Consider the following 12,180-nt stretch of genomic DNA (forward strand, 5'->3'; position numbering starts at 1 on the left):
ATTAGAACCCTTCGCATGTCAGTCATAGTTGTTTTGAATTACTGGTCTGATGGTCCCCAGATACAGTCAGATTTCTGCTGTATCCAACCCTGCATCGGGTGCTTGCTCTGTGGATTCAGTTGTGTTTCTGGCCCTAGAATGCCCTGTAGTTTTTTTGTCAAAAGTCAGACAAGATGCCCCGGGTAAAAGGAGCCACAGGAACAGGCCTTTAGTGATGTGGTGGTGTGGTGTGGGGGCGAGAAGTGACCTGTACCCCGTGATCAGGACTCCGTCTTTAGGGCGATGTGGACCGTGCACTGTGAGGGCTTTGTGGTCCCCACCGCCACCTCCAGGGGACCAGGATGGCTGGAGGGAACTGGAGCCGGTGGTTCCCTTCCCCTCAGGCTTGGGGAGGATAGGTCCCAGGGCAGGCCTTGTTAGGAGCGGAGTGCTCTGGCCTGTTTCGAATGGCTACTTCCCCCTTCCCACTGGAAGCCCAAGGGGATCTTCTCTGAGCTTTATCGGTAGGACCTGATACAGGACCCAGAGGACCAGAGGGCAGTAAAACTCACAGAAGTGTGGGCATGTCCCCCTAAGACTGGGTCCTCCGGAGCCTTTAGCTTCTAGGCATTTTCTTAATTGTAGTTCCGGTCTTCCTCCTCTGGTACTGCTTCTGATTTTGTAGACCAAAGTTGCCCTGTGACTTCAGTCCTCTGAGGGATCTGAGAAGAGCTGTTACTTTGTTTTGTCGGCTTATGACTTGTTATTAGGCTGGAGTGGCAACTCCCAAACTCCTTTACATGCTAGACTAGAAACCGTGTCTCTCACGGACTTTTAAATTCAACAGTGAGATAAGGCTAGAGGGTAAGGGCCACCGGTCAGCTGTCTCCTCTGGTTCTTCACTTTTTGCAGCGCAGTGGCCGCCAGGGATTAAGGAATGTCCTCTGGATCCTGCTGCCAGAGCCCTGGAGACGCAGGACGCCCGTGGGCCGGTGGTCCTGCGGCAGGCAGGGGAGGAACCTTCTCCACCTTTGAAAGCTTCAGTTAAGAAGACTCGTTTTCAGGCAGCCTGCTTGCAAGAACCACTAATGCTTTTAATAAACATGCCCATTTTCCTTTGGCTGGCTAGGTCACCTTTACAAAGAGAAAGTTTGGGTTAATGAAGAAGGCCTACGAACTCAGCGTGCTCTGTGACTGTGAAATCGCGCTCATCATTTTCAACAGCTCCAACAAGCTGTTCCAGTACGCCAGCACTGACATGGACAAGGTGCTCCTCAAGTACACCGAGTACAACGAGCCCCACGAGAGCAGAACCAACTCCGACATTGTCGAGGTAACGCTCCCGCCCACCGCACTGTGGGCGGTAATGATGTCTCCCATTCAGTGCCTTCAGTGTCAGACTGCTCTTTCCTCCGACCTATAGATCAGCTATGGGTGTACCTCTTTTCTGAAGCATTCCTTAGGTCTGATTGCTGCTTTGTGATGAACCACTTACCTTATAAACATATCCTATATTTCGGCCTGTTTATTGGGCAGAATACACTAGGCTGTTGTACCATGTAGCTATAGAATATATGGCATTTCCTCTATGATTACTTACTTTATGATTTTTAAAATTTGTATTCTAAGAAACCATGATCACTTTTGACAGGACAAAGTGACAGTTTTAGTGTCTTAGTTATTTCATTATGTCAGTCATTGCCCACAACTCTAAACTCGAATGAAATGACAGAAAACAGGATGAATAATACTTGTTTTATGAATTGTGCGTTAGCAGCGGGAGCAGGAGGTCCCATTCTCCTCTGTCCGCTGCCCTGCGGTATCGCTTATAATCCTGCCAGCCTAACTGCCTGAAAAGAAAGAAAAAGGATGTTTTTAGAGTGATTTCTATCTATTCAGAAATAGTGTTTAAAAAGAAAACCTTAAAAAGGATAACCCAATATGCTTCCCCTTTAATTCTTTTCTCTTGCAAAATCTCATGAAAGGTAACTTGCCATGTGTATTTCTAATAGCTAATCTTTACTTCTGTCTTTTGTTTATATTTAGCAATTCTGCTTCATTTTTACTCAATTATTTTTATACCCTTGGGCTTAGTTCTGTAATATTGCAAACCTATTTCAGTAAATGAGGTATTTCCTTGGTTACAGTACTGAAACCATGTGAGTGATGCCTAACTAACTATGGAACAAGAAATGAAGTTCCAATCTAGATTTTATTCAAGTAATTGAAATTAATATAAAGATACTTTTTGTGTAGGAATCTTAACGTCTCCACAGATTATATCATAGTTCGATAATGAGTTTTAAATGTACCCTATATCTTTCAACCGTAGCTGTCTTAGTTATGCCTTTTTGGACAGTAATTGTTACTGCAAAAAAAAAAATTCTGCTACTTGTATTAAAAGAGTACTTCTGTTACTCTCTAACAGTTAATCAATTGTCTGAAAGAGAAGAAAAAGTATAGCATAATCACAGTGAGGACTCATCTCTGTTGTTGGATTTGCCCAGTTGTATTTAAGTGGCTTCCTACTGTGAACTCGCCTGAGATGTGTATGAAGTTCTCATTTGGGCTTTGGTTGAATGCTTCAGTTACACTACATGGTTACATCTTTAGCCAGACCCCTTACCACAGTTAGATGAACTGTAAATTATTTTATGTCATTGAGCATTTTTGGTATACCTTATCACTGACATGCAGTATGAACTTTTCAGTAGTCTTTCGCCCTCTTACAGAATGAACTTTGAATCATAATTTTGTAAATTTGGGATCACCATTCAGGTGAGCTTTATAAAAGACTTTGTAACTGACTTGCCTTGAAATGGGGAGTATCCCTGGTGGGTTTAGTTTAAAATACCTTAATTTTGAAATCTCTATTTCTTTTACAAAGTTGCACTGCCTTAAGTCAAACAAAGAAATAGAGTTGACTTTAATACTGTCACAAATAGATGTTTAAGCTGGTTGCACCATGGGAGGCAGCAAGCCCCTTCTTAACCCTAACTACTGTGTTCCTTTATGGGATCCGTTTTGCTCTTGGCCCTTGAAGTTGTGGGTACTTTGCACAACCTAAAGCTAACTTTTCTTTTTCTTCTTCTTCTTTTTTTTAATCAAAAGAGAGGTAGGGAGGCAGACAGACTCCCGCATGCACCCCAGTCAGATCCACCTGCAACCCCGGTCTGGGGCTGATGTTCTGCCCATTTGGTGCCACTGCTCTGTTGCTTAGCAACCGAGCTATTTTAGTGCCTGAGGTGAGGCCATGGAGCCATCCTTAGCACCTGGAGCCAACTTGCTCATTTGAACCATGGCTGCAGGAGGAGGAGAGAGAGAGAGAGGGAAAGGGAGGGAGGGAAGGAGGGAGAGGGCAAGAGAGGGAGTGAAGGGGAAGGGTGAAGAAGCAGATAGTCGCTTCTCCTGTGTGCCCTGACCAGGAGTCAAACCCAGGACTTCCACACGCTGGGCCGATGCTCTGCCGCTGAGCCATTCAGCCAGGGCTAACTTTTCTAGAGAAGATGAATATAGTTTGATTCAGTCATTACAGAATTTTCAAGAAACTCCCTTAGTCTTCACCTCTGTTGTGATCAGAGAGTAGAGCCCAAGCATTTTTTTTTTTTTTTTTTTGTATTTTTCTGAAGCTGGAAACGGGGAGAGACAGTCAGACAGACTCCCGCATGCGCCCGACCGGGATCCACCCGGCACGCCCACCAGGGGCGACGCTCTGCCCACCAGGGGGCGATGCTCTGCCCCTCTGGGGCGTCGCTCTGCCGCGACCAGAGCCACTCTAGCGCCTGGGGCAGAGGCCAAGGAGCCATCCCCAGCGCCCGGGCCATCTTTGCTCCAATGGAGCCTTGGCTGCGGGAGGGGAAGAGAGAGACAGAGAGGAAGGGGGGGGTGGAGAAGCAAATGGGCGCTTCTCCTATGTGCCCTGGCCGGGAATCGAACCCGGGTCCCCCGCACACCAGGCCGACGCTCTACCGCTGAGCCAACCGGCCAGGGCCAGCCCAAGCATTTTTTAGCAGTCTCCCATATTACAGTCTGCTTCAGTATGGAGGAAAACTTGTGCAGCCCAGTTACCAATTGGGATTTTGATTATTTTCTTTATAATTGAAATACTCATATGTGAACACAAATCTTACTACTGTAGTAGGTTTTTATGAAGTTCTGAATTACATAAACTTAGTGGATAGAAGGTACAGTTGGTTATAAGGGATTAATTTGTTACGTTAGAATAAATTATAAGACTTAATTCTCCTTTCTGGTATGTTAATGACTTACTGAGTTAGCCTTTGTTATATTGTAAGACAGTGGTGGTTACACTTGTGAGATACTGTCTCCCACATATAAGGTGATATAATCACAGCCCCACAGTAGTGAGTGAGTAGCTGAGTTCTTGTATCAGTGGGATCACAGCTGATGTTAATGCAGCTACACACAGTGTTGTGAGCTAGACGAAGTTTACCAGGCAAGAGCAATAATAAATACTTATATTGAGCTTCCTATGGGTCAGACACTTTTTAACATGCTTTACAGAGATCTCACTCAGATGTTTTTAGAATACTAGGATAAGTATTTTTTCCTTTTTTGTGTAGTTTCCTCTCAAACAGTTGTAGCAACCAGAAGCACACTTTCCGATGTCCACTGATGCATTTGAGAAGACTGTGTGAGGGGCTCCTGTGTGCCGTGGGCTTGCACAGGGGTGTGTGGAGAGAGCCCTAACCAAGCCCAGGCTGTTCTTTCTACCGGAGTTTTGTAAACCACAAGGATCGACTTTTCTAACCGAAGATTTTACACCTGTAAACTTCTAATGTGGTGGTGTATGATGGTCTAGGCTCTCTGGCCATCTCGTGTGTCGAGCACATGAGCATTAAATGGAGGCACATACACAGCCGTAGTGATGCTTGTGTGTGTGTGTGTGTGTGTGTGTGTGTGTGTGTGTGTCCCTGTGCAGTACGTTTAACAGGGAATCTGCCTGAAAACTCCGGAGCGGCTTTCCCGGGGCCTCTCGCCTGGATGCACCCATTTCCTGTTACGTGTGTGTTAGTCTTTAATAGCAGCAGGGTTTTACTTTCCCTCTTACCACCAAATGCCCTTTGACAGAGTTGACTATATTGAGATGGGGTCTTCTGTAGGTGTGTGTCTGCCGTGTCCCGCACACAAGCCCTGTGGGGCGCACTGTGAGGAGAGGGGGCGGTGTCCTGTGTTGTCAGCCCCTTGGCAGAGCCCATGGCTGTGGGAGCAAGGCTGGCGTGTTTCTGGGGGCACCGCAGGAAATACAGAGTGCAGTTGTTGCTATTTGAGTATTGTGAGGATAAACAGAGAAAGACAGACATGACATATTTATCCACCTTTCAGGTTTTAACCATGGGTGTTAGAAACCCTTGGCAGAAGGGTGTCTATCTTTGCTCTTTTGTGTTGCGTATTTACCTGTATTTTAAAACTATAGCTTTAAAAAATTTTAATCAGCCCTGGCTGGTTGGCTCAGTGGTAGAGCGTCGGCCTGGCATGCGGGGGACCCGGGTTCGATTCCCGGCCAGGGCACATAAGAGAAGCACCCATTTGCTTTTCCAACCCCCCTCCTTCCTCTCTTCCCCTCCCGCAGCCAAGGCTCCTTTGGAGCAAAGATGGCCCGGGCGCTGGGGATGGCTCCTTGGCCTCTGCCCCAGGCGCTAGAGTGGCTCTGGTCTTGGCAGAGTGATGCCCCGGAGGGGCAGAGCATCGCCCTTGCCGGGTGGATCCCGGTCAGGCGCATGCGGGAGTCTGTCTGACTGTCTCTCCCATTTCCAGCTTCAGAAAAAAAAAATTTTTTTTAATCAACTTTAACATTTCAATGATGGCTGATAACAAGTTATTTGTATGTAGCCTTTTAAAAATCAATAACATTTACATATTTTAAGTGGCACTTAGGTATTTTAAAAGAAGGTCTGAGTGTCTTGTAGGATGTATCAATACATGCCACCCACATTGAGAAAACTAAATGTATGAAGATAGAAACTTACACATTAGTAACTTAGGTTGTCATTAAGATAAACTCTAGAATAGCCTTCATCCCAGGATGTCTTTGAAATGGAGAACATCATGCTGTGTTTAAAATGACATCTTATTTGACCTGACATGTGGTGGTGCAGTGAATTAAGAGTCGACCTGAATGAAGGCTGAGGTCGCTGGTTCAGAACCCTGGCTTTGCCTGGTCATGGCACATATGGGAGTTGATGCTTCCTGCTTCTTCACTTCTCTCTCTCTCTCTCTCTCTCTCTCTCTCTCTCTCCTCTCTAAAATGAATAAAATCTAAAAATACATACATACATACATACATAAATAAATAAAATGGCATCTTATTTGAAAATGTTTATACACTGCTTTTTAAGGAATGTATATATATATATAATGTGTGTGTGTATATATATATATATTTTTTTCTTTTTACAAAAAATGAGTTTCATTACTTTATTTCCTATTTTTTATTAGGCATTATGCAAAGATCACCAAAGATACACATTGTATACTTTCATGTTGTTAAGCATTGATACACTTAATGTGGCAAACTTTTGTTTGGTCCTATAGAAAGTAGTAATTTAATTGAAGTGTACAAAAAATGTTATAACCCCAAGTTTTCAGTAAATTAAGATTTAAAACTGGTGAGTTGTATTATGCAATTGTAGAAGAACATGCGATACATCCTAGGAGTCCTAGAAAGTAGAAATGAAAATCGCCGGTCAGTTGCCATTACTTAATATGTATGTGTGTATATATTTAATTTATACTAAGTAAAAGCCCAGAACCAATAGAAGGGTTCTGTGTCAAAATAAATATTATGCTATATAGAGTGAGGATTTAAGCAGCTGCTACACAATAAATGCCTGAAAATACTTTCATATTCTTTTTTTTTTGCTTTGCAGCAATATTTAATGTTTCAAATATTTCAGTATTTTTTAAATAGCTGTGACTTGGTGGCATTGAAGATCAATAAATAGCTTATGTGGGGGGTCAGATCCTGCGCTGCCATTTAAGGGCGGAGATACAAGGGCAGCGTCCACTCATCCCTCTTGTTAATATCTCGTGAGTTTCCCAAGTAGAGGTATTCTGTTCCCTGTGGGAATAGATGGTACTTAAACATTTTGACTTGCATGATCTCATTTGGTCTTCAAATCCAAGGTAAGCTTTTTCAGAAGCAGGGACGATGACTTGTGTACCCAGTGTGTACGACTTGTGCTGAGTCACGTAGCATTTAGCGGCTGAGCTGCAGTTAGAACCTTGCTCTTGGACGTCGCCTCTCGCCTGGTCCCCCATTTATGGACGCCATTGGCGCTCTGGACTGTTGCACCGTCGATAGATTAGATTCTGTGCCTGTACCAGTCATGTGTAACATGTAGCAAGTGGGAGTAAGATTTTCTCAGTAATGAATGGATACTAAGTGAGGATGATTGTGATAAGAATAATAGATAACTTTTATCAAGTACTTCATATGACCTGGTACTCTCCCCAGGGCTTATATTTCTGTCACCTTATGACATTCCTCTGCTGAGCCCACTTCACAGGGAGGAAACTGAGGCACAGTGAAGAATGAAGTAAGATGATGACAATTTAGATTCTAAAAAAAATCTGCTCTTTGGAGTCTTAATAATCCTTGCCTACTTTCAAATTACAAATAAATTTAGAAATAATATGATATTATTTCCAAATTAACATAAGATGTATCTTAAGGAAATCAATATAAGACATAAAAACAGGTGGTAATAAAAGCGATCATTCCAGGAATACATTATTTAAAATCAGCTATTCTCAAAGTGTTGTACCTGACCAGAGGTGTCGGCATCACCACAGAACTTACTTGAAATCTAAGTTTTGGGCCCCACCTCAGACCCGCCCCATATGAACTTGAATTAACTTGCCCTGCATGCAGCAGGCTTCAGGCTGATAGCTTCAGGTGAATGTGAAGGCGCCTGGCTGTTGTTAGCCAGCTTTCAAAATACTTTTATTCCTGGGGATATCTTCTGAAATAATTTCAGGCAGTGAGCAGGCAGAAATTACTTTTCAAGATCTTTCTAAAAGCAATCCAAAACAGTATCCCAATATTGTGAATTGCAAAGTAGGGATACGTTTCTAAATAGATACCTTTCAGTTCAATTCTGCATGGTTGCATGGACTGCTGTGAGTGCACTTAGGGGTCCGAGGGTGTGAGGGAGATGGACTGCAGCTCCTCAGCTGAGCGAAGGGAAGATAAGTGACTGTCTCCTGAGCTTATCTGGTCCTGACCTTAAAGAACTGGAGGTGTGAGCATGTCAGGGTTTCACGACAGTACTGTGACGTTCTCAGAGAACCTTTATGAGCCTGCATTACATATGAGGACCTGGGTGGACAGGGGGGTGTTAAGAGGCTGGCCTAATGTTTTACAGGGCTGCAGTGGGATGTGGGGGAGGGGGAATAATGAGACTTGGGCACACGAGATAGCTTCCTCCACCTCCAGCCCTGCTCCTGTATTCCTGAGCCTGAGCACAGCCTGGTGACTCACTGGGTGGGGCAGCCCTCCTCGCGGCCCCGCCCACGTGTCCAATCAGCACCTCACACAGCCGTCCAGGCTTCTGCAGTTTTCACTCACGACTGTCATTTGCTCTGTTTGAATATTATTACTCATCCCACAATCAGTGGTTGTCATTATGTGCTTCTTATCAGGAACTATGCATCTCTATGTGTGATTTCAATTTTCTTGAGGTCACATTCTTCTCCATCAGAGATTGATGTTGATATATGAGTAGGTGATCTTGGGGGGAAGGGGTGACACATGTCACTTATAGCTTACATTTCTGTGATGCCTCTCCTGTGATTATTGACAAATACCTATGTGTCCTTTTTATGTCTCTAGATATCAAAGATTGAGTGTTTAGTACTGATGATCAGATAAGTTTTTCTTTTTTATCTGGAAGTTCTCTGATACATTGGCCAGATTGTTGACCAGTGAGAGCAGGCGGGTGCAGAGGTTTGGGAGGGTGGTCAGAGAGAACTTCCTCTAGAGGTGACACCATCACACGAGTCCTTTAAAAGATAGGATTGGAGAGGAGAAAGGGGTAGAATAAAGCTGTTCTAGGTGGGGGGGGGGGGTGCTTATGTGGGAAATAGGATATGAGAGTTATTTTATAGAGGTTAGGTCTGCTAAGTATAGCTGTAATAGGGCGTGAAGAGTGGAACTAGCCGAGACCCGGGAAGTAAACCAGGTCCCAAAGAAGTGTATATGAGCCGACTCTCTCCTGAAGGTCTGGGTCGCTATTGGAAGAACTCAATAGGACCTGTGGTGGCGCAGTAGGTAAAGCGTGGACCTGGAACGCTGAGGTTGCCGGTTCAGAGCCCTGGGCTTGCCTGGTCAAGGCACATATGGGAGTTGATGCTTCCTGCTCTCCGCGTCTCTCTCTCTCTAAAAAAAAAAAATATATATATATATATTTTAAGATTTTATTTATATTTATTCAGTATTTATTCAACAACTTGATAGACTAGCTGCCTAAGTTACTCTCTTGTACTTTCCGAGCTTTAAACTGTTAGATTTGAATTGTAATTTTTCTTGGAAGGGGTTAAAGAGAAAGGGTGAAAATATTGAATAAAATGCATTATTTGTCCATTTTTTATTTTATTTTATTTGCATTGGTGTTTATCGTACTGTATACAAGACATTGTGCCAGACACTGGGACTATAGTGGTAACTGGCTTATATTTCTGTTGCTTTTTTTAACAAGATGATGTGTTGGTTATTTTATTATCTTAATTGGTAAGTCCCTTTGTTGGATAGGCTTCAAAAGGATTCAAGACACTTGCAATCCCAAGATTTTTGTATGTTTCCCACCAAAGATGAATCACTCAGCATGTATACATTATATTACAGTTAGAGCTACAAGCTCATTTAGAGCAAAAATTCGGGGTACTTACTGCATGCAAAACAATGTCTGTGTGCCTGGAAAGTGAGATATATATAGTCTAAGGCAGTGGTAGTCAACCTGGTCCCTACCGCCCACTAGTGGGCGTTCCAGCTTTCATGGTGAGTGGTAGCGGAACAATCAAAGTATAAATAAAAAGATAGATTTAACTATAGTAAGTTGTTTTATAAAGATTTATTCTGCAAAACTTAGCGAAAATCCGACATAAAATACTTGGTAATTGCCTGACCTGTGGTGGCGCAGTGGATAAAACGTCGACCTGGAAATGCTGAGGTTGCCGGTTCGAAACCCTGGGCTTGCCTGGTCAAGGCACATATGGGAGTTGATGCTTCCAGCTCCAACCCCCTTCTCTCTCTCTCTGTCTCTCTCTCTCCCTCTCCCTCTCTCTGTCCTCTCTAAAAATGAATAAATTAAAAAAAAATAAAATACTTGGTACGTAATTATTATTATACGCTTTAACTTGCTGTAACTCTGCTTTATAAATTTTATAAAGTTAAGTTACTTCCCTACTTTATAAATCACCATTACTGTGGAACTGATGGGCGGTTAGAAAACTTTACTACTAACAGAGATACAAAAGTGGGCAGTAGGTATAAAAATGTTGACTACACCTAGTCTAAGGGATATTTCAGTTCCCTCATTAATGCAGACATGCATTCTTTTCAAACACACGGTTTAAAATTAAGCAGATAGCTATATAGTTTTCATATTTATTTTGAAGTTATTTTTGTAGCTTAGTTCTGAAATTATTTAGGAATCTAAAGAAAGAGAGTGTCTTCTTGGCATGGATTAGTTGTAACTCTACTTTTTAATTTATAATTATATAATCAGCGCCATGCCTGTAAACAATTCCAAATGGTAGTGTGAACTTTATAATTTTGTTTGGTGGGTTGATTCACAACTTCTTTTAAATAATACTTTTTCTTTATTTGTTGATTTTAGAGAGAGAGAGAGAGAGAGAGAGAGAGAGAGAGACATCAACTTGTTTCATGTATTCATTGGTTGATTTGTATGTGCCCTGACTGGGGATTGAACCTGCAACCTTGGTGAATGGGGAGTGTCTCCGTCCAGCCAAGCGACCCAGCCAAGGCGTTGATTCACAACTTCTAATGTGTGCTTTGATGCTAGTACATCCTAAGGATAGTCTATGAAGACTCCTATGTAGGCATCCTGATGTGTGATGATATTTCTTTACTCAAAGACTGTTTCATGTAGTTCTTATTTTAATTCATTAGCAGTAAAATGTCAGAAGGTAAACTTTTCAATTGGTTTTGAAGTTATTGATTAAAACTTTGTTAAAAAGCCACATGCTTGTGTCTAGTAAACCAAAGCTTGATTATTTATATTGGAATTTACCTCTTGTAATTCAATGGAGAATATTTTTCTGTCATGCTCTGTTTTTATAAAAAGTTTTTTCCATATAACTAATTTATTATTTTTTTGGTAATTTCTGGGTTTGAGTTGTCATTTCCAGAATCTGTCTTGACAATCTCAAAGAGTATTTATGTTATACAAAAAGAACTTAGAAATAGCAAATAGTATTTGTACAGGAATTTTAAAATTCACCATGCTTTTATTACACTATCAGTGTTCATATAGGATTATCCCATAATATTAATTAACCCTTTGAGTAGTACAAATGTTCACGTACGTCCTCGTGCCTCCTGACCCTCCAGAGTACGATCAGTTTATTTTAAAATGTGGAAAGCAACATTAAGAAAAGGCAAATGTATATTCTTCTTGTTTCCATAAATTAGTTATCAAACAAACATGATTTTAAGTTAATAAAACTATAACTGGAACTAATTTCATTTTGGGAAAAAATCTCACTTCCAGGGGTCAGCGAGCATGAAAAAAACTTGTACTCAAAGGGTTAAAATATTTTATTGCTCTTTTCCACATTTGTTCAGTTAAGTTTGTAAAAATAGTTGTTGCTTTGCGGTATAGAAAACCTATCAGCTTTGCTCTGTAGGGTGATAGAGAATAAAGGTATAGGTAGTTGGTCAGCTGGTTTGTGAAAGGTATTATCATTCTCAACTCCTATTATTTGATAGTCACTTAATAGTAATTCAAAGTCAGTTTATATAATTAGTATTATAATTAGCATTTCTTGGCTATACTAACCAGTTATTTATTGAATGTTTATGGCCCCAGGTCCTCCGCGTGTAATGGGGAGAGAGAATCATATTGAAGTACTAAACCTGTGGGGTTTGTGGCTGAGTTGATGTATGTGAAAGCATGCGTGAACTCTTCCATGTTGGCCAGGTTGTTCTGGTTGTAAGCA

The 12,180-nt window shown here is 42.0% G+C and overlaps 1 protein-coding gene across 6 annotated transcripts in view; it reads left to right on the top strand.

Moving 5' to 3' along the window:
• The window catches only part of MEF2A (myocyte enhancer factor 2A), a 108,728-nt gene that overhangs the window by 66,250 nt on the left and 30,298 nt on the right, over window positions 1–12,180 (top strand). For all 6 annotated transcript variants that reach the window (XM_066355705.1, XM_066355707.1, XM_066355701.1 and 3 more), the window contains one exon: window positions 1,109–1,312. In XM_066355705.1, the coding sequence (XP_066211802.1) occupies window positions 1,109–1,312 (204 nt within the window). The remainder of the gene's footprint in view (window positions 1–1,108; window positions 1,313–12,180) is intronic.

This window comes from Saccopteryx leptura, chromosome 13 (assembly GCF_036850995.1).
Source record: "Saccopteryx leptura isolate mSacLep1 chromosome 13, mSacLep1_pri_phased_curated, whole genome shotgun sequence".
In the NCBI taxonomy this organism is placed as follows: domain Eukaryota; kingdom Metazoa; phylum Chordata; class Mammalia; order Chiroptera; family Emballonuridae; genus Saccopteryx; species Saccopteryx leptura.